Here is a 21,604-nt window from a genome sequence, read left to right as displayed (position 1 = left end):
CCCTATAGCTAGGCTTGGCATTGAGAGGCAGCATAGCAGCCACTGCCACTCTTGCCACAGACAGGGTGGGGCTCACTGCATAGTTCCTTCCATTAAAGATTCTTTAAAACAATCACCCTGGGCATGATGGTCCTCCATTTTTTTTTTAAAGATTTATTTCTTTATTTTGTATATAGTGCTCTGCCTGTGTGTACACCTACAGGCCAGAAAAGGGCATCAGGTCATGTTATAGATGGCTGTGAGCTGCCATGTGGTTGCTGGGAATTGAACTCAGGACCTCTGGAATGGCAAACAGTGCTCTTAACCTCTGAGCCATCCCTCCAGCCCCGATGGTCCTCCATTTTAATCCCAGTACCCAGAGGCAGAAGCAGGCAGATCTCTGCAAATTAGAGCGAGGCCAGCCTGGTCATCATAGAAAGTGACTAGATAGTGATACTTTGCCTCACAAAAGAATAGTTCCACATGCTCTGCTGTCCCTATTATGTCTTTGCTTTGATAAGGGCCCAAGAGGAGTCTCCCTGACCTTCTGCCCATCCATCTGGAAATGCTGCACATGGTCCAGTGCTTCTTTTGGGAAGAAGCACCCTCTGCAGCCAGGACTAGACTCCCCAACTTGCTTTCTTGCTACACAGATCTCTTGCTCCTTCAGCAAGTAATATCACCCTCAGGGAGGACCAAGGACTTAGACTTCTGTGCCTCCCCTCAGAAACCATTGCTCTCATCAAAATGGCCCTCCCTACTCACCCAGAACACCCCTGTTTATTTGTCTTCTTATTTCACTAATCTCTTGAGGTGTCTCATTTATGTCCCTCTGTGCCATCCTTACTTTGCTCATCACTTCCAACCCCACAGGAGCCTCGTGGATGGCTTTGGCCAAGCCACAGCACTCTGCTCCTCAGCAATCCAGCACTCCTCATTGCAACCGGGGAGAGCTTTTTTCAGGTGTGGATGGCATTCTCTTTGTCTTCCAAGGCCCAGCTGACTCTGAACCCAGACCACCTCTTGGCCCCAGAGTCATTCTTTGTCCAGCTCTCCAGTTTTAGCTCCAGCCTATTGCGTTCTCTCCCTTTTCTTGTGGGAGCCGCACAGACCTTCCTCAGGCTCCAAAGTGTTCGCTCTCCACAGCCAGGCACAAAACGGATGCTCTTAGCTTATTTGGCACAGGTAGCTCTCCATGGTGCTGCATTCCCAAAGCATTAAGGAGTCTGGATCATTGCTCAGAAAAGAGTTGTTGAGTGAGTGACATAGCAAGCAGCAGGCACTTTATAAATGATGTTGAATAAATAAATGTAAAATATGATCATTTCCATCCACCCCTAGATAGTTCACATATTCATTAACTCAAAACTTCTATGGAAATCGCCACGTTATTCTTCTTCTACTTGTGGGGTTATTTTGGTAGACTGTGGGCTCCTTAGGAAGTGGGGTCTAGCTGGCAGAAGTAGGTCCTTAAAAGTAGACCTTTAAAACTTATACCCAGCACTTGGTTCCTCCACAGGTGCCTATTGCTACGACCTGGGCTACTCTTCAGAGTGCTCTCTGCCAGCACGGGCTGGAATCTTCCCATTTTTAGAAACATTCCTGTTGGCTATTGTGGTAACTAATACATCCCTCTTCCCACAGAAGAGCAACAGTTCTTTGCTCTCCTCAGGTATATGATAAGATATTGCCCAGGTCTCAGGCTTTCTCAGAGGCCCTGATGAAAGGACAACGGGAGTGTTAATTCTGTGTCCATGTCCAGGAACAGACTCAGCAAGGTCCAGCCTGAGGCTAGGGCAAGGACCTCAAAGGAGTTAAGACTTTGATTTCTGGGAGCCCAGCTTTCACTGCAGAATGCTGTGTGGTTATCAATCCTAAGGCAGCTGTGTCTGAGGTATCCTGTGTTTTCTTTGCCAACAATGTCTGAGTTAGCTCTCTGCTGACCTTGACCTATTCTCTTTCTGCAAATAGTATATAAAATCTTGTGCTTCTTAATAAACTTGCTTGGCATAAGACATCAGCTTATGCAGGACCTCCTGGTCCCAGCTTTCTCTTCTTTATTTCTCATCCCCAGTCCTCACCCTCAACACCTTTCCATTTGAGACCCATATTTCTGTGGGTTTGGGAAAGACCCTCAGAGAGCATCCTTTGGTTCTATAATGCTTTGAGTGTTTAACATCGTGTAAGTGTCAAAATAAACACTTAAGCATCTGTTGCCAACAGCTGTCACCAAGTTCATCTTAGAGAGAAAATGGTCCCCTTCTTTGGATGATGGAGACTGGCAGGTGATCTGTGATTTGGGCTCAGCAGGAGGCGAGGCTTAAAGAGTTGTGAAAAAGAAATGGTAGAAATGTTTTCTACACCATTGGTCGTGAGGTAGGGAGATGAGGAAAGACAGAGGAGGCACAGGTTAGAGAGATGGGCGAGAAAGGTGAGGTGTGTCCGTGTTGGAAGGTCAGCCAATGGCTGGACAGTCTGCATAGGAGGCTGCTCACCTGGAAGTGAATTCCATCCCTCCCCCATCACCTCTCACTCTGGAGTCCCTGATGTGATGTGACCATTAGACACCACAGAAAGGACCATGTCCAACACCTGGATGATCAACATACATCAAACGGAAACAGCCCCACAGTGGGAATCTGGAGAGAGAAAAACATGAAAAATGTGAGCCATTAGGAGTTTTCACGGGGAATGCATCCTTCCCCAGGGCCATTCTGGGGAATGGAGGTTATCCTACCTACATCTCACCAGGTCAAGTGACTTGCATGAGTCCAAGATACATCTTTATGTAATTTTATTAGAGGTGCACTCTAAGAAATTGGCATTGAAAAAAGTTTTGGTTTCATTATTCTATGAGGGTAACTATTGTCCAGAGACCTCTGATACAGCTTCCAACTATGACAGTACAACATTGCTTAAAGCGGTGGTTCTCAATCAGTGGGTCGCAGCCCTTAGAGGGTCGCGTATCATGTCCTGCATATCAGATATTTGCATCACAACTCACAACAGTAGCAGAATTAGTTATGAGTTGGTGACAAAAAAATAATTTTGTGGCTAGAGGGGTCACCACAACATGAGGAATGGTGTTAAAGTGTTGCAGCATTAGGAAGGTTGAGAACCACTGGCTTAAGGATCATCAGCGCTGTGAGGTTTAGTCCTATGACAGGGACTTAGAGGTTGCCCTTGCTAAGGCACCATCTCTTTACTAGGACCTGCAGGTGCCCCGTCTGTAAGTGAAATCTTAGCATCTCTGCCTTCAGGTTATGTCTGTCTCCTTTGGATCGGATCCCTGCTCAGGTCTAGGTAGCCCTGTCCATCACTTAAGGAGTAGTACCTGTCTATACTGATATAGGTTAGCCCTACCTAACCCAGCTCACCCCCATCTAAGAGTGAATGCATCAATGCAAAGAATGATAAGGAAGTTTTATGCCAACTTTTAAAACATCTTATTCCAGATCCCGGGATGACACCTGAAAGTTCCTATTAACTGTCCTAAGTCTGTAGTCCCCTTGGATTTCAGAGACAGTGACCTTGCAGGCAATAACCCATTATGAGACCTCCCCATAAATGGGAACAGTCACCCCGACAGGGAACATTATCCCCCTATCTCCATCCTTAGACAGGATCAGCTCAAAATGAGAACAGGATTCCCCCTTATGCAATGACTGTGACCACAACTTCCCTGAGCCAGAGCAGCAATAATGAGCAAGCTGACCATAATTTACCCAAGGCTGTCTGCCGTTGCATGCTTCTTTCCCCTCCCATCAAGCCTGCGGTCTCTTGTGATTTAAACATAAAATGTTTGGACACTTAGTTCCCAACTGAATGTGTCTGTAGAAGTTGTAGAGACCTTAGGAGATGGACCTGGCTAGCAGAGGTGGATTACTGGGGATGTACCTTTGACGGCTCCATCTCTGGTTCTGCTTTCCGTGTTTTGTCCATCAAAATGTAAAGACCCACTGCCATGCACTCTAGCCGACCAGGAACAAAGCCACTCTAACCACCATGCCTTCCTTGTCACTGTGGATGGTATCCCCTTAGACAGCGAGCCTCTGTTTAAATTGCTTCTCTTGGGTATTTGGTCAAAAAAAGGAGGGGAGTTGTATTCATTACAACACTCGTGTTAGTATCCCCAAACACAGGTTTCTGTCTTTTTAAAAGAGCTTTTATTTTACTTTATGCATATGAATGTTTTGCCAGCATGCCTGTATGTACACCAATTGAATGCCTGCTGGGTGCCCTGGAACTAGGGTTACAGATGGTTATAAGTCACCATGTGGGTTCTGAGAATTGAACCCTAGGCATCTACAAGAGCAACAAGTGCTCTTAACCACTAAGCCATGTCTCCAGCCTAAGGGCGCTATTTTAAAGATGCTCACCCCTCCTTTTTCTTCCCATATGGCTATGCTAAATTGAAAACTTCTTGCCTTTTATCATTATATGTCCATGAGATCCATAGGACAAGTGGCCAGACTTGATTTGTTGAGACACCCAAATTTAGCAATCCATTTAATTTTTGTCCTGTTTTGATCTTCAAGCCTGTCCTGTAAGCCTGTGTCCTACTCTGGCTAGATGCTAGCTAAATCTGCGAGATGTCAACAGGTGTCCTGAGCATCATGTACCTCTGACAAGCCTAAAGAAGTGTTCATGTGTGCATAGGCTCCTTAAAACAACCAGCAGCCTCCAACACTGACCACCTAGCCAGCCCAACCTACATGTGAGCACAAAGGTGCAGCCACAGCTAGTCTTTGCCAAACCATTTGACTGGTTTTATTGAGTAGAAATTGAAGGTCCTTCAAACACAGTGACAGACACAAAGTATGCTGATGATGTTATTAGGTCTGGTCCCAGCCATCACTTCAGAATCAGTGCTCAGGGACAGCCACATGCAGCTATAATTATGCTGTCAGAGTTTATGGGAACCCAGTTTCCTACAACAACAACAAATAGGCTAGAGCAAGTCTCTAAATGGCAGAGCATTTCTCTCCAGGGCCAGGAGCAAATGACCCATGACCCAGCAAATGCTGCCTCCTCCAATGGAGAAGCTGTACCACACAGTGTGGTTTAAAAAAAAAAAGGCAAAGATGGAAAGAAGAATAGCTCAGGGAACTGGTGCCAGCCACTCAAGGATCAATCAGTGTTACCAACTTATTAGGAACAGACTCCTGCAGATTCCTTGGGGAAATGGTCATCACCCCAGGGGAAGACATACCAGGCATGGATGACAAGTACCTAAGGGCAAGTGGCTGGCCTACATAGTTCCTCTAATGTCTCCAGCATCTGTTCTAGTTTTATTTGGAGCGGGGGCAGTGATAACACCAGATGAACTGCCAACCAATCCACAGGAAGCACTCATTTAAAAAAAAAAAAAGCTATTCTGCAGTTCAGGAAATATACCAATAAATATATGGCTTTTCCATAGGAAGGTCACTCAGATCCAGAAGGGAATCTGCAGATCTCCAAGCCCCTATTGCATCCTTAAATCATGTGAGCACAATGTAGCAGCCTCCGAGAAGGCTGGCTGTATCACAGTGACCTTGTTCAGAAAGCAGCAGAAATGTGAGTTGGCTGGCTTTGGGGGGGGCTGGCAGGAGCTGCCACTGGGAGCCCTAGCCTCCTCTGCATGACCGCAGCTGGACAGATGGCATTCCTTCCTCGCTTTTGCTTTGTTCATGCCTGTGCCCTTGAGGACTCTCACCATGTTCAGCTGCTTCCCCTCTTCCCACTGGGTACAGTCACTTGGGCTGCTGGTTCTAGTGTGCTGGGCTTAGTCTCCAGACTGGACTGAATAACAAAGCAGATCCCATGCAGATGCTGGGCAAGGGTAAAGGCCAAGCCTGCATCACCTGGATCACCAGATCATCAGGATTTCCCCAGCAAATAGGACGCCATAGGGGCTAAGGAGGACACTAGCCACCTCTTCCTGTCCCAGCTCCTCATGCCTTGGGAAAGAGCAGGTGTCCAATAGGGATCTTCCATCACCAGTGACCTGGGGCTTGACCTAGACTCCTCCCACTGTCCAGCCTCAGCCAATGAGAAAATGGATGGCAGATGTAGTCAGAAAGCAGAAAGGCTCAGCTGTGGAGAAGGACACTCTTATGTTTAAATCCAGAAACAAGCCCAGTGTCAGGGGTATAGCTTAGTGGGAGGATGCTGACCCACATGCATGAGGTCCTGAGTTCAGCCTCTTGCACAAGACAGAGAAGGAGGGAAAGCAAGAGAAATCAACAAGGGCCTGAGTCACCAGGCTGGGTTCCAGTTGATGCTGTCACCTGGATAACAAGGAAGCCATGAGCAGAGCAGACATAGCAGTAAGAGAATGTGTGAGCCCTACTCATGGCCATGGGTGAGAGCTCTTTGGGATTAATACGGACAGGATCTGTTATCTCTGTGTGTGTCTCTGTCTGTCTCTCTGTCTCTGTCACTCTTTCTCTCCCTGTCTCTCTGTCTCTGTCTCTCTCTCTCTGTCTCTCTCTCCTCTCTCTTCTCTCTTCTCCTATTCTTTTTGCCTGAAAAGGAGGAGAATAGCAGGAAGGAATTATCAAGTCAGAGGAAAGTATAAAAGAAGGAGTTTGCTCATCTCAGATAATGAAGATTTCACTTACAGGAACTTCAATAAACTGAGGAGCAACGATGTCCTAAGCACCAAGAGTCACATAGAACTTTTTAATATGGTGTCTCTGAGGATGGAAATAACCCTAAAATATGATGCTCCTTTGCCTTTCTAAAGACAGTAGACTGGCACTGTTTGGAGGTTTTCATGTCTCTGTGTCTCTGTGGATGTCAAGGAGGGAGGGATCCCAGCTGTCTTGCCCCTGGGATTATTATAACACAAGGTCTTACTCCTTCACCAAAAGGCCCCATGCCAGTTGATGACCTCTGTTGCTGGTAGACTGTTAGCTGCCGTGTCTTACTTCAGCTAGCACCTGTTACCTTCCTTGTTCTATTAGAAGCCAGATCCATTCTCACTAGAACTGAATACAAGATTAAAGCAAATGTCATGAGTGACTTGCTCTTGGCAAAATGGCCATTGAGAAGGGGTTTACAGCATGTGTTTATGAGACTCAAAACTCATTCTCAATCACCCCAGTCCCTGGCTACTTGGGCCTGAGGGACCATTCCAGTAAGTGGTCGGGGTAAGAGAGTAGAGTTACAATGACATAGCAACCATTTTTCTTTCTTAGTGAGAATTCAGGTATTTGTGAACTTTGTGGCCCAGTGTGGATTTTCTAAGTTGCCGTCGGAACATCTTCAGAGGGAACAGTAGGACCCTTGCATCTGATCAGAGTGAGAAGTTGAGGCAAATCTTAGTTCTAACTAGCTGGTTCCAATGTAGCCTTTTCCAACTGCAGAGAGAAAGGGATTAGTATAAGAAGGTGGGGTACTGTGGCCTTCATTGCTGGGGCACAACCTCTTAGTACCACCTTCCATGTTGGGGGGATCATGGGAGGTGGTCCCTGTGCTAGAGGATGTAGTGTGATGCCTGGGTTCAACAAAGCACCAACCATAAAGTGACTTTTACATGGGTCCCAAGCTCAAGAATTACTAGTCCCTTAGTTCTAATTACAAAATACACCCAATTCTAAATGTAGATGAATTTGTAGCTCAGATGTACTGAGTCTGAATCCAAGAAGAAATCTGTTACTTTGTCTTAAAAAATATTTCATGGTGGTTTTTTTCCAATGTTCAAAATGTGCAGACATAGAAAAACTGATGGCACTTTTAAAAAGTCGCATGCCCAACTCAGATGTTTCTAGAGCAATCTACCTACCACAGGCAAAAAGAATGCAACAGAACAGGGCCACGAATCAAAGGACTTTCCAGGACAGTGGTCCCCAAGTGGAATCCTGGGACTGTGAAGCTACCCAGAAGAGCCTGAGGCCCTAGTAGCTCAGATCCCACCCCACAAGGAAGTGACATGGGCTGGAGTCCAGGAACATCAGAAATCTCTTTGTTGTTCCCATGAGCAGACAGAGACAAGGCCACTGCCTAATCTAGCACGATGACTCTCAACCATGCTGGTAACCACTCAGGGAAATCTGAGGGCTCCTGGGAGCTCTCCTCAAGCCTACTGCACTTGCCTGTGGGAAGTCAGGAGTATGACAACAGGATCACTTTATAAGAAATCCTAATGTGCACAGGATTGAGAACCGCAGTTCGGGAGGAGACAGAATGCCTACTCCAAAGCTGGTGAATGACCTCAAAGCTAGAGGAGGGCTGCCATGGCTCTCTGGCTGTTGTAGCCATGTTAGGTGATGGCAGTGAATATTTTCCCCTTCTGTCTTTGAAATGGAAAAAGTATTTACAGGAGATTATGCAGGGAAAAACAGAAACCACCAACAGACTAGCAAGCCACTGTCACCAAGCTCATGTGTCAGCCAGGACAGCTAAGCTCACTGGCAAAGCTAGTTCAAATTTGCACTTGCTATCAGCAAAGGGGCCCAAGTCTCGAGACAAATATTGTATGACACAAAGGCCTTAGTGCAGCCAAATGCTGGGTAAAAAATATAGATTATGATGGGAGAGATGTGGGGTACACTCTCATTTCAAAGAGTTTGGGGTTCTTATTTTGTGAGATGAAGATGCTCTAGAGGTTAGTGGCACTGTGAAAATGAGTTTTCATTTTAAGTTCATTCTTCAGATTTAAGGCAGGGCCTCTACGTCCCAGGCTGGCCTTGAGCTTGCTATGTGGCCCAGACTAAACTCAAACTCATGGTCATCCTGCCTCTGATTCCTGAGTGCTGTGATTATAGGTCCCAGTCATGGATGCTCTGAACACTACTGTGTGGCTCTGTGTTAGTGCCAGGGGCACAAAGAGGAGCTTGGTTCTAAGCGTTCCCTCAGAGAAAAGACAAAGCATCCACAGAGGGTCTGGGGACACTTAGCTATGAGCTCTGAGGACATCCTAATGGAAGTCAGTGCTGGTTGCCACAGAAGCAGAGGAGAGAGTGTGTGACCCACTCTATAGAGGGGACGTAGCAGAAGGCGTGGCCTAACATCATTTGCAAAGCTGCCCAGATAAGAAGAGGCAGAAGCGGGGGCAGAAGGGTGGGACCACTCCAGGCACGAGGACCTCTTCCACAAAAGCACAGGACTAACAAAAGAAGGGGGGCCCACAAAGGCAAGAGGGCCTCTAAAAAGAGAGAGAAAGACTGCTTGTGGCACGGCCTATATGGCTTGATTAAAAAAAAAAAAAAAAAGCTAAACAAAACAAAACAAAAAATCCCTGAGCTTTGCAGTTCAGGAAGCAATGGGCCCCCACAAAAGGTTTTTTGAGGTCCTAATTCTCAGAATACAAGATGCTCCCTCAAAAGAGCCTGAGTTCTGGCAGTGGTAGAGGCAAGTACAAGGAAGCAATGAACTCGTGGGATATTTATGTTGGAAGTGGATTAAGTAAACAGAGTGTGAAGAAGAAAGATGTCTGGACAGAGACCTGGGCTCACCCACCATCTGTCTGCACTGGACTGTGGCAAGCATTGCGTAACACTGCATCCCTGGGGCCTAGAAACACCCAAGGCCCGAGGGCCTACTCTATTCTAGATGATGAATCAGAGCCTCCAGGGACTTTGGGGACTCCCTAAGGTCATATGTCTACTAAACTATGGGGGAAACTCTGAGGCCAGACTCTTCTACCTATGTCAGTGGAGGACAGACAGACTGAGGTCTGAGATGCTGAGCAAGGCCAAACTCAGAAGGACCCAGTGAGCATGCTCCTGGTGCTCCTGGGGAGGGCTGGCCTGCAAGTGAGGACAGCAGGGATTGGTGGCTCCCAGGAGACAGGGTTTCAGCAGGAACTCTGCTGCTAAGAATGCCCTGAGGGAAGTGTCACAGAGGATGAGGCATTCAGAGGCTGGGCCGCATCAGAAAGAAACAGAGCTGGAAAGAATGTGAGGACCTGGGGCTCATCTTGTCAAGTGTTACATGGCTGTCAAGGATCAGACCCAAGGCGTAGTGCCTTCTTTGGCAATGGCTTTGCTGTTCAGGATTCAGATTTCACTTGTGTACGGCTCCTCCTTCTCCTCTCCCTAAATAAACAGGAACGTGGTCTTGAGAGCCCTCCACACATCATGTTTTCTGTGAGTGTTTGAGAGAGGCTCTTTTTAGCATCAGTGCCAGAAGGGCAGCTTCAGTCATCACATATCCTGACAAAATGAACATAAATCTCATACAATAATACACAGTAATGCGTGGCTGATGTCAACAGGAGGCTTTGCAGCCTCTGCTTCCTTCTCAGACTCGGCAACATCTAAGGTTGTTCATGCCTCTCAGAGCCTGCGCAGAGAGGCAGGAACAGCATCATCAGAAGGTTCCAGAAGGCAGCTTGGCCTTGAGCCTCCTTCCTTCCTGCCTGCCTAAGCATTGAGTCACCTACTTGTTGCTGTGGCTGGCACCTTTCAAGCCTGGAAATGCATTTAGTACACAGGAAGACACAGTAGCTGCTTAGTTTGTGGGAAACTGATGTCCTTAAATTAGAATTTAACTGGTAATCTGCACTGTGTGAAGGAACAGAGGCAGGGGCTCCCAGCATCAGTACCCATGTCTTGTTGGACCTTTGATAAATGTTAAACATACTGACCGCTTTAGAAAGCATGTAGTCTAAAAATCAGGAGACTGAGTGAGTCTCATGTGAGCCGCCAGCTTGTCATGTGCCCTGGGGCAAGTCACTCATGTTGTCACTTAACATGGACCCTTTTTCAAATATCTCCTCTTTTTCCCCCAAATGCAGATATGGCCTTAGTTCTTCACCAGGGCACCAGGGCACCAGGCATCAAATCTATTTTTAGAGGTCAGGCCTGAGAGAAGTACCAGAGAGCAGAGGCTGCCTCCTGGACCCCAGGTTTGGAGTTCAGTCTGTGAAGTTCTTCAGAGCCCCCCACTGGAGGCGTGGCCATGAGCAAGTCTCTCACCTGTACCATAATAGCCTCTTTACCTAAAGGGGTCTTGTCGTGATGATGGGATACTGTGATGATGGGTAAAATGGTCAAAGCAGGACCTGCCGAGCAGAGAGTGCAATGAAACAGCACCTTTAATTGCTAATACTGCTTATAGCTGAGGTCCACACACCAGTTTTCCCTTGGCAGTCACCCTGCAAAACCTTTCTAAGCCTCTAACTGAAGAGATGAGGAAACTGAAATCCTAAGGGACAGGAGAGAGCTGCCTTGAAGCACATAGGCAGGAGTGCCACCATAAGCCAGGAAGGTGTCCTAACCCCCTCACACATGGTCATGGATGCATCTGGATGTGCCGTCTCCAGCTCCTGTGAGGTCCAGCTAGGGCCAGTTCTAAGCATCTTCAGCTGGAGAGACCCTGATGTCTGACCAGGCTCTTGCCCACCTATTCCCCAGGTAGAGAGATTTGTTCCTAGCAGACACTCAGCAGACACTGATGTCACTTCTTTACTCTGGGCCTGTCTCCTTAAGTGGGACAGGTCTGTCCTTATGAAGCCTTCTAGTTCTGATGTCCCATGGTTCAGTTAGCTGTATAAATCTTAGTTAATGTGGGTCATTCTCAGAACTCCCTCCTTGGCAGAAATAGCCCAAGCCCAGAAAGCCATAAGCACCCCTGTCTTTGTGTGGTGGCTCCTGTTTTACCCAAGTGTGCTGCCCTGTGTGCTTCAGCAGCTGCTCCATGACCCCACATCCCCAAAGACAAAGGATCTGGGCCTCCTGAGGGCCTCCCAGTAGCTGGAGCTCAGAAAGACAGTATCCAAACACGTGAGTGTGGAATGAGACCCAAGTACCTGCAGGCCAGAGCCCAGAGGAAAAAGGCTCAGAAAAGTCAGAGGCTAGAACTGGAGCTGGTCAGAAACCTCTGGGCCAGTGCTCTCTTGTCTATCTCAGCAGGGCCTGTGCTGGAACCTGCCAAGTGAGGTCAGACGGAAGGCCTGCCTAGGGTGGTCTCACAGCTCCTCCCCAGAGTGGTATGCCAGGCTGAAGTGTGGATGTGACCTGTCTGCTTCCCTGCCGAAAACAGAGCTGATGCCTCTGTCAAAGAATCCTCCCCAGACCACAGAGGAGTCCTCTCCAGACCACAGAGGAGTCCTCTCATCCCACAGAGGAGCCCTCCCCAGACTACAGAGGAGCCCTCCCCAGACCACAGAGGAGTCCTCCTCAGACCACAAAAGAGCCCTCCCTAGACCACAGAGGAGCCCTCCCCAGACCACAGAGGAGTCCTCTCTCCAGACCACAGAGGAGTCCTCTCCCCAGACCACACAGGAGTCCTCTCCCCAGACCACACAGGTGTCCTCTCCCCAAACCACAGAGGAATCCTCCCCAGACCAACTGCAGACCAGATCAGAACAGGCTTTTTAGAGATGTCTAAAGAAGGGAGGGAAGAAAGGAAGAAGAAGAAAGGAGAGAGGAAGAGGATGGAGGGAGGGAAAGAGTCAGAGGGAGGGCATGCAGGCTAAAGTCTTCCCCACACAGACATTCCACAGTTCCAAGTGACCATTAGGCATCTTCGCACTTAGGGTGGGAAAACACAGGAGGAAGCAACTGGAAGGACTTTCAGATGCTGATGGCATGAGAACCCCTCAGCCTAAGCTGATTCCGCCTAACCGTGGACTTAGCGACAACAGGCATATGCCCTGGGTATGTCATTTTCACAACAAACATCAGAGATGTTGGTGTCAAAGACCCAGCTAGCTGCCATCCACGAGGCTCGTGTGACCAGGCGCTTTCCAGCTGACGATCCCTATTCAGGAATACAGTGTTAACAAGATTCTGCAGTATTCAGGGACATAAAGAGGAACAGATCTTTATAAATAACTCTGATTAAAATGGAACTGAAAATAGGGAGGCAGAACAGGAAGCGAATTACTAAGCACATACTGAGTCAATAGCATTGGCTTGAAGATCTTAGTGCAAATGGCTGGTCTTGTTTATTTCCTTCTTGTCAATGTAAAATGCAGGCTGGAACCTAGAGGCACCAAGGCTGTGTGTGTCCAAGGACTGTTTTAAGGGACATGGCTCTCAGCTCCTGGAGTCTTAGGGAGATGCTAACACAGGCCTTGGTTAGATATCCCTGAAGCCTTTTGAGCTCAACCAGGTGGTAGGACCAGAACACCCAGCCACTGTCTGTTCCCTGGAAGGGCTGGCCTCTGAGCCCTGAGATTCTAGACGGTGATTCATGGCTGAGTCCCCAGGATGAAACTTGGGCAGCCAAAGATCTGAATGAGACCTGGACCTGTGCTCTTTCCTGTTAAGTGAAGGTATCACCTGCTAAGTCTGTTCTTAGCTGCAAGCAGGCCACTACAGTTGGTGTTCTCTGGGAAGTCGAAACTGAGAGGAAATGTGCTTATGAGGCCCCTGTCCCCTGAGAGTGGTCCAGCAGCTAAAAGGAGGCACAGAGTAGAGGCTTGGAATAGAGCTGGCTTTGATAGACTCTATGCCTCCCTCCCTCCCCAGGACCCACACACAATCCCTAAATCCTTAGGGAGTGACTGCAGCCAGAATGGCCGGGCCAGAGAACCCTTCGTGAAGGAGGATGGGAGCTGAGCCACCCTGGTGGGCCTGTCTTTCAGCAGTCATCACAGGGGCCTGTGTGCACGCGGAGGATGCCGCGGCTGTGCATGCGCAGAAAGGTGAAGATCTCCGAGGGCATGGCGTGGAAGCCAGGCTTGGGCTTGATGTTGTCATAGTAATGATGTGTGATATAGAAGCCAGAGGGGTTCATGGGGAAGGCCCAGAAACCGAACAGGTGCACCTCCTCGCAGAGCTCCAGGGCTGCAGTAACCAGGATGAGGCCAGTGCTGATGCGCCTTGCGCGCACGCCTAGGCTGAGCCAGTAGCGCGACACGTTGGACAGGTACTGTGGGTGGAAGAAGTAGACCCGCTGCTGTGACTGGAAGTCGTCCAGCATGTACTTGACACGGAAGGACACGAGGGTGTTCCGTTCGTTGTAGAACGCTGGCAGCAGCACCGAGGCGTTCTCGTACTTCTGCAGCACTCTGAAGAACGGTCGCCGCCACTTCTCCAGCTTGTGGAACCTGCAGGGTGGCAGAATGAAGAGCAGCAAGCCCTGTGCGTCCTTGTCCTTGCAACCTAACCTCTCCACCCAAGCCCCTGGCCCCAGCTTCACACTAACATCCCACTTCGCACCCCTCAGCTCCCACCTTTCAACCCCTTCTTTTCCCCCACATAGGACTGACAGGGCCACCTAGCCTCCCCTCTTTTGCCTCCTTTCCTTATTTGTTTTGTTTGTTCGTTTACAGATGGGGGCACACATGACAGAGAGTGTGTGGGGGGAACTGCCAGAGTCAGTTCTCTTCTTCCATCACCTGGGCCCTGGATATTGAACTCAGTCCCTCAGAACAGGGCCGGGAGAGGGAGTCTTTACCCAGGAGAGTGGCCTTTCTCAAAGATTGAAGGTTTTGTTGGTGGGTTAGTTGATTGGTTGGTTGGTTTAAGTGGGCACAGAAAAAGATACCACACAGGCTGAATAGCTAGTGTATGGCTATGGGAAAACAGATGGCAAAGACAGCCAAGGAAGGTACAAGGGGCTTTGGCTGGGAGGTGGAGCCACATACCATATCCCTGCACTCTTTTCCCTAAGATTGGGAGTGACCACCAGATGATCAGCTGCCTGGCCTGGCTGGGCCTCTCCTTAGCTTCTGCCTGCATGTCCTTTGCAGTGGCAATCCCTCCATCCCTGTGCAGCTCTCTCTGTTCTCTGAAGGCTCCTGGCTATTGGCATCTGATACAACTTAGCAACTCTTCCCCCTCTTGTCCCTCTTACCCACCCTCTGGCCAGGCTGACTAGGAGCAGGGATCTCAACACACTAGCTCCTGCAAACCCCTCAGGCACATCCACAGACAGGAGGCAGGTGAGAACTCAGATCTTTGCGTGAGCCAAGTCCCATGCCCCCCAATATCTAGAGACTGCCTGCCCCCAGAACCTGAAGGGTTCCTCACCACTACCAGGTAACAACTGCCCAAAAGAAATACAATCCAGGCCCCACGTATGGAAGTTAACAAGAAATGAGGTACATTATTAAAAAAATAAAATTTTATATTTTATTTAACTAAATATAAAGATGCTATCACTTTAGCATATTTTTAATGTAAAAACCAACAAGATGTGTTGAGTTCCTTGGTTTGCATTAAGTCTTTGGTAACCAATGAGTGCTTCAGGCAGACAGCTGGCCTGTCTCCACCAGTTCCAGTCATATTCTCAGTGCCCAGTGGTTGCAAGTGACTGGTGGCCACCAAAAGACAGCTCTAGAAAGAGGACCACTGACCTGTCAATTATGATGCTGGGATTCACGGTGACTACATCTGTCTTCTCTCCCACATCTGTGGTATATATCCCTGAGATGGGGGGCAGGTTGCACCTGCAGAGAGACAGCCTCACATAGTTAGTTGGTCAGTTGCCTGCAGGGGGCTGGAAGGGGGAGGGAGAAGGGAAGGAAAGGATGTGCAGATAGGTCAGAAAGAGACAGAGGTCACCAGCTGGGCAGGATCTCTGTGGCTGGCTAAGACAAAGGTCTTTTCTGCTCTGTGTAACAAACATACAGTCCTTAGTCTTACCCAAGTCACAACCATGGCGATGCGTTCTGAGACTATCACTGAAAACATGTTCCTGAAAGCTGTGGTCGTCGCTGGGCCTCCATAAGAGGGTGTAAGCAGAGAGATGCAGAAAGCATCCCCTTGTCTGGGGGCCCAAGACTTCTCCAACACATTTATATCCCAAGTTACAGGATCCTGTTCTTAATGTAATCCCTTTAGCCACTGATACCCTCTGAGGCTGGGACTTGAGTTTTTGCTGTAATTCAGACAATCTCATAATGAGGGCTTTGGTTTGACTTTACACAACTTGAGCTGTGTGGCTGTTTGGAGAGAAGATTCTCTCCCAGGGCACACTCAGAAACCTTTAGACTGTTCATGCACATCTGCAGTCGGTCCATTTTATCGGAGTTCATTGTTATCCTTCACCACATTCTGAGATGCTACAAGTTGGCTAATATTTTTTTTAATGAGCTCGTTCTTTTCCTTTGACAATTTATTCAGAGATAGTAGGAACAACCAAACAGCATCCTCATTTTCCTTTTTTTCCTACAAAATGTCAAAGGTTTTACATACCGAGTCACCGAAGCTGTTGTCTTTCACAATTGGTAAACCAAGATAATCAAAAGCATTTGTCTCCTTAATTTTGTAAAATAGTTCACACCATGGGCTTTCAGTACTCTCTGAGCCTCAGTAACTATAGATGTTGGCAAATTGGAAAGCCTAGTGCAAACACTTAAAATTTTTATCCTTATATTTCTGTTGCCCTAGAACCATTTCTGGTACCAAAATATGTATCATTGAGGTTCGTATATTATAGGGGAGTCACATATAAATATATGGGATTTACTAGAATGGCTTACAGGCTGTGTTTAAGCTAGCCCAACAATGGCTGTCTGCCTATGTAAAGTCCAAGAATCCAGTAGTTCAGTCCATAAGGCTGGATGTCTCAGCTGGTCTTCAGCACATGGCAGAATCTCCCAGAAGTAGGCTCTCATGCCAGTGAACAGGTGGACTTTCCATCGAGAGGGAGGGCAAGCACGCAAAGAGAGTGAGCTTCCTTCTCCCATGTCCGTTCTGCCAGTAGAAGGTGTGGCCCACCTCAAAGATCTGGATTAAAAGTGGGCCTTTGCCTTCTCACTTCAAACAATTTAACTACGAAAATAAAAATCACACACAGGTGTGCCCAGCTACCTGGATTTTCAGTAATTTCAGATGAGGTCAAGTTCAAGTTGACAACCAAGAATAGCCAGCACGGAAGGAGAGAGAAACATGCAAACTGGGTGTGGTGGCACATGATGCAATCCCAGCACAGGAGACCTGGCAGGGAGATGGCAGTTTGACGCTGGCCTGGACTTCTCAGTGAGAATTTGTCTCAAAAAGGAACGAAGGGAAGATGTGCGTGGAATGTGTGACAACAGAACTCGAGGAAGAGATCAGAAGATGCTGCAGAGCTGACAGACCATGAGCCAAGGAATGCAAGCAGTGTCTAAGGTAGAAAAAGCCAGCCGACCACCCTCTAGAGCATTCGGGAGGAGACAAGGTCTCACTGTCATCTTAATGGTAGCAGCTAAGCCATCCCATCTCCAGATTGTAACATTGTAAACCTTATCTGTTTCAAGCCACTGGCTTCCTGGTAATTTGTCACACTATCGTGGTTATTCCTACAGCCCCAAATACACCAAACTGAACAATAAAGTGTCTATGCTTCCAGTTGGCAGGTGTCAAATGTCACCTGTGAGTGACACCAAGCTGCGTAGGAGTCTGGAGACCGGTGTAGGTGGGGGCAGCCAGGAAAGGAAATGGTGAGAGCAGCCGGTGTTTTTAGCTGCTGAGCCACCTCTCCAGCCCTTGAAACTCTCGTTTTAAATCTATTTTCCTTGCAGAGATAACAAGGAGAGTGAGGATCCGCACATGAAAAGAGGATCACGCCACATTAGGCAGGAGACATGCAAAGATCCATCTAAGACAAGGGACATGCAAAGACCCCTCTCTAGCCCATTAGAGCCTGTGTGAGGTAACAGACATCCTTCCTCCCACCAGCATTTGAGGAAAGGGACCACCCATGTAGGTACCATGGGAGCAGGTGGGAGCTCTACAGGGCTGTTAGTCTTAGGGCCTCCCATCCAGAATGCCATTGCTTTTTACATGCTCTCCCAGCTGTGAAAACTAGAAACTAGAACCCCCGAGCCCCACAACCTGCATAAAGGTATAAGGCTAGAAGGGTGAGAAGTCCCTGGCACCATGAAGGTGTGCTAAAGCAGAGCACAGAGGCAGAGGCACACGTGGGGGGAAGGCTCAGAGAGAAGTGGGGGGAAGGCTCAGAGAGGAGGGCCTTGGAGGCAGCGGGTGCACCTCCAGGCAGCTCTCTTACCGGAAGACAAAGTCAGCACTGTTGATCTCCTTCCCGCAGCCGCTGTTCTTCAAGATGCCTCCGTTGCCCACCACAGCACATTTCTTAAACTGAGATCGGTAGTAGGGCATTTCCTAGAGAGGAACGAACATGCATGGTGTCACAGCCAGTGCCACCCCACCCCTGAGGCTTCATGTCTGCCCCCCTCCCACCCCCGTGAGCTCTACCCAACTAGGCAGCTTTGTCTGGAACACGAGAGAAAAGGGAACCCATCTTACAGATGAGGAGAGGGAGGAAAGGTCTTGCGGCATTAGGAGACTCTTCCTCCCCTTTCTGACACCGAGGACTGTGCAGGGCTGCTTTGCCCCGCCCCCAGCCCCCCACCAGCCAACTATCAGCTGAGGGTCCCCCAGGAAGCCACACTGCATCAGGAGTTAGGCTCAACCAAGAGGAGCTGCACACATGAGTCTGTGACCCCTTTTCCCTGTGGGGACAGGTCTAGAGGATCCAGACAGGTCTGGGGTCTCACAGTTAAAGGGGGGGAGAGACATTTCTAGGCTCTACCCAAACTCACAGAATCGGAATCTCTAGGTGGGCAGGCGGCCAGAAAGCTGACCTTTTAAAAGCCCTGTAAGCTAAGGGAAGCTGCCATATGCCATCACTCAGGGGCTGGGAAGTCATTGGCCACATCTGCTGTATGACCACCAAGACGAGAATAACATTAATATTTTTTAATGGTCTGAATCCACCCAAAGGAAACATGGGACATGTGAACATTATATAAACTTCTGATGTCTGTGTCACTGAGGTGAAGACTCATGATCATGCCCACTTCCATGCTGGGACCATGGTGGCAAGTAGTGATGGTGATAATGTGCCCTGCAGGACTATTTACTATCTGGTTCTTTCCAGAGAAAGGTGTGACGACCCTGCTGTGTCTCCTGACCTCAGTAATTCATGCCCTGGCTCTCCGAGGACCCGTAGACCAGCTCAGGCTACGTCACATGATGCTATGACTTGCTTAAGATGCATGTTTGTCTGCCACCTGCCTCACACTCCGGGCCTTGAAAGACCCCTCTCGGTGGCTCAACACCACCCTTTCCAGCTCTGTGCTGTGCCCTCCACTCCTTCCCTGAGCCCAAATCTTGCCAGATCACTCTGGTATCGGCTATAGGATGTACAGAGAGACTCTGGTTTTATCATTTTAGCACCTCCCCTGGCCTGCTAAAATATGCGGGGCATCCCAGAGCTCTCCTTCCAGAACATAATCATGAACACACCCTTGCCACCCCCTCCTGCCAAAGCCATAGCACCCCAACACCACAGAACTGTGTGAACCAGCCAAAAGTACAAGTTCTGCACCTCCTTCCCAAAGACTACAGAACTTGGATGTATACCAGCTCTCAGCCCGTCCAAATGACCATGACCCCTGACCAGCCGCACCTTCACACAGCATCTCTGATACTGTAGATGCATTGTGGGCAACCAAACCTGCTACGAATCCCAGTGTCATAAAGAAACTGAGACTATAAAGGGGAAAAAGATCACCCAAGCGCTACACTAACGACTGGCCAGAAAGGTGTGCTCACAGGAGTAGTAATGGCAAGTCTGTGTGGAGACAAAGAACCGTGTTCTCACTGGAACTGAGTCCTGATGCACAGAAGAGAAATCACAGCTGATACTACAAGTCTGGCCCAAATCCCATGGCTGGGAGGTCATGAGGCCCAGTGAGGAATCTAAAGCTGTTGACATACCAAAAGGACATGATGTGCCCACCAAATTGTCTTCAAAATAATTATATGTATCCCTATAGATAAGTGTTGCTGTCAGCTTTGTTCAGAGAAGCTCCTTTTGCGCTGGCCAGTGTGCATAATTGCAAAGATTAATAACTAGACAAAGTGCTGAGAATAAGCGATAATTTATGGGCAACCATAAGTGGGGCATACATAGCATCTTCTTCAAGGCTCAGGGAACAAACATAGTGGGAAGAGAGAGGATACAATGGAAGAAATATGGCATGGAGTGGAGTTTGGTGGAATGCTGTCTTCTGGGCATCTGGGCAAGGCATGGGGGTGGCACTTTTGAATTCACAGTGGCCGTGATTACTACACAAGACTGGACCAGCCAACATGCTGTCATGGAATGGGGATGGAGCCTTCCCTGAGCATCTATAGGCAGTTAGCGGCTGCTGGGTAGGATACTCATGGGCTACTAGCCCACGCACCTGTATGCAACCACAATAAAACCCATTGAGTTACTGAAGAAAAAGTGGATGAGAGGGGACTAGTTGGTAAGGGGAAGGGGCATTGGAGAGGAACTAGGTTGGCGGTAGTGGCAGTGGAGGGACTATGATTAAAATGCATGACTATAAAGCCATGTGTGAAAATGGCATAATAAAAACAATCATTATGCATAACTAATAAATGTTAAGGAAAGACCTTCTTATACAATGACACCAAGGTTATCTGCGGTGGTTGACCCTCAGGCCTGGCTGTGTCTTAGGCCTGCTTTCTGGTGTCACATGCTTTGTATGCATTTTTTTTTCTCTTGTACCTACCTCAGGGGAGGGATCAAGGTGCAATTAATCCCTCTTCTAGATAGATGTGGAACGTCCTCAGCATGCAATGATAGAGGCAGAATTTTAACCTGTTTTGACCCCAGATCATTAAAACTATAGCTAGTTAGCACTGTCATGCCCAGACAGGACTCCTCAGGAAACACAGTGGATGGGCTACTGGGCTACAGACCACTGGCTGCACGAGACCAGCATCTGCATGCAGAGTGCAAGGCACGCTGTGCAGTGGAGGAGGCCAAAGCATCTGCGTGCAGAGTGCAAGGCATGCTGTGCAGATTTGGGGCCCTGCCACAGAGACTGACCACCCATTGCTCCCCCGTCAGACCACCATGTAGGGGATGTACCTTGGGAAACATTTTGAAGACCTCCTGGTTGATGTGATAGAAGCCACTGGAGTCCACCTCATACCTGAGATTTGTCTCAATCGGGGTGTTCTTCTGGGTGGTGAAGAGAAAGCTGGGGGCATTGCAGCACCTGGACAAGGTGGACCTGCTAGGCATGGAGACAGGAGTGACACTGGGCAGAGCATAGAGGGGACCCTTCCTTTCCACCCCATTACCACACTCAATTCCTATCCTCCTCCTCAGCATCTTCATGGCACCTGCCCTCCTCCCTCCCCCTCTCGGACCCAGGTTAGCTTCCTATTTGGGAAGCTCTGGCTGCCGTACTTCCATGATGGCTCCTGTCTTTGAAAGCTGCGGCACAGACTAACCATACAATAACCTACTTGGGCTGGAAGGAAAAGCCGGGTACCAGGGTCTGAACCTCTCTAACTCTCACACAGCACTCAGCATGGGCATGTTCAAACTGTGCTGTGACAGCCAAGCCAGCCAGGCCTTGACCAGTACCCACTCAGCTGCAACGAGACTCCCTGCCTCAGAAGTCCACCCACCTCCAGGACATGTTCTTCCCACATCACTCATCCAGTGACCTGAAGCCAGAAATCTTTAGGGTCTCAGACCCCATGGCCAACACTCAACAAAGACCTCCCCTTATCTCACATCCCAAGGCCCCTATGGCCACCCAAAGTGCCATTTCTGTTACTCAGAAGCGGACTTAGGAAGAGGGTAGGGCCAGACTGGGGATGCTGGGTTAGTACCAGCTGCCTTCCTGCAGAGGGTGGAACATGGTTCCTAAAAGAAGATTCAGGAATTCAGTATAAAAATAAAGGAAGAAAAAAAGGGGGGGGGGAGT

The 21,604-nt window shown here is 48.6% G+C and overlaps 1 protein-coding gene across 4 annotated transcripts in view; it reads right to left on the bottom strand.

The window, feature by feature from the left end:
- Positions 1–12,599: 12,599 nt before the first annotated feature.
- Positions 12,600–21,604, bottom strand: part of St8sia5 (ST8 alpha-N-acetyl-neuraminide alpha-2,8-sialyltransferase 5) — a 59,913-nt gene continuing 50,908 nt past the window's right edge. For 2 of the 4 annotated variants that reach the window (XM_051163693.1, XM_051163695.1), the window contains 4 exons: positions 20,755–20,902; positions 17,857–17,969; positions 15,218–15,310; positions 12,600–13,966 (listed from right to left, as the gene is read on the bottom strand). In XM_051163693.1, the coding sequence (XP_051019650.1) occupies positions 13,498–13,966; positions 15,218–15,310; positions 17,857–17,969; positions 20,755–20,902 (823 nt within the window). In that variant the 3' untranslated portion in view covers positions 12,600–13,497. The remainder of the gene's footprint in view (positions 13,967–15,217; positions 15,311–17,856; positions 17,970–20,754; positions 20,903–21,604) is intronic. The other 2 variants (XM_051163694.1, XM_051163696.1) reach the window with 1 other exon arrangement.

This window comes from Acomys russatus, chromosome 20, assembly GCF_903995435.1.
Source record: "Acomys russatus chromosome 20, mAcoRus1.1, whole genome shotgun sequence".
Taxonomy (NCBI): Eukaryota; Metazoa; Chordata; class Mammalia; order Rodentia; family Muridae; genus Acomys; species Acomys russatus.
The sequence above is the reverse complement of the archived record's forward strand: the minus strand, read 5'-3'. Positions and strand labels throughout refer to the sequence as shown.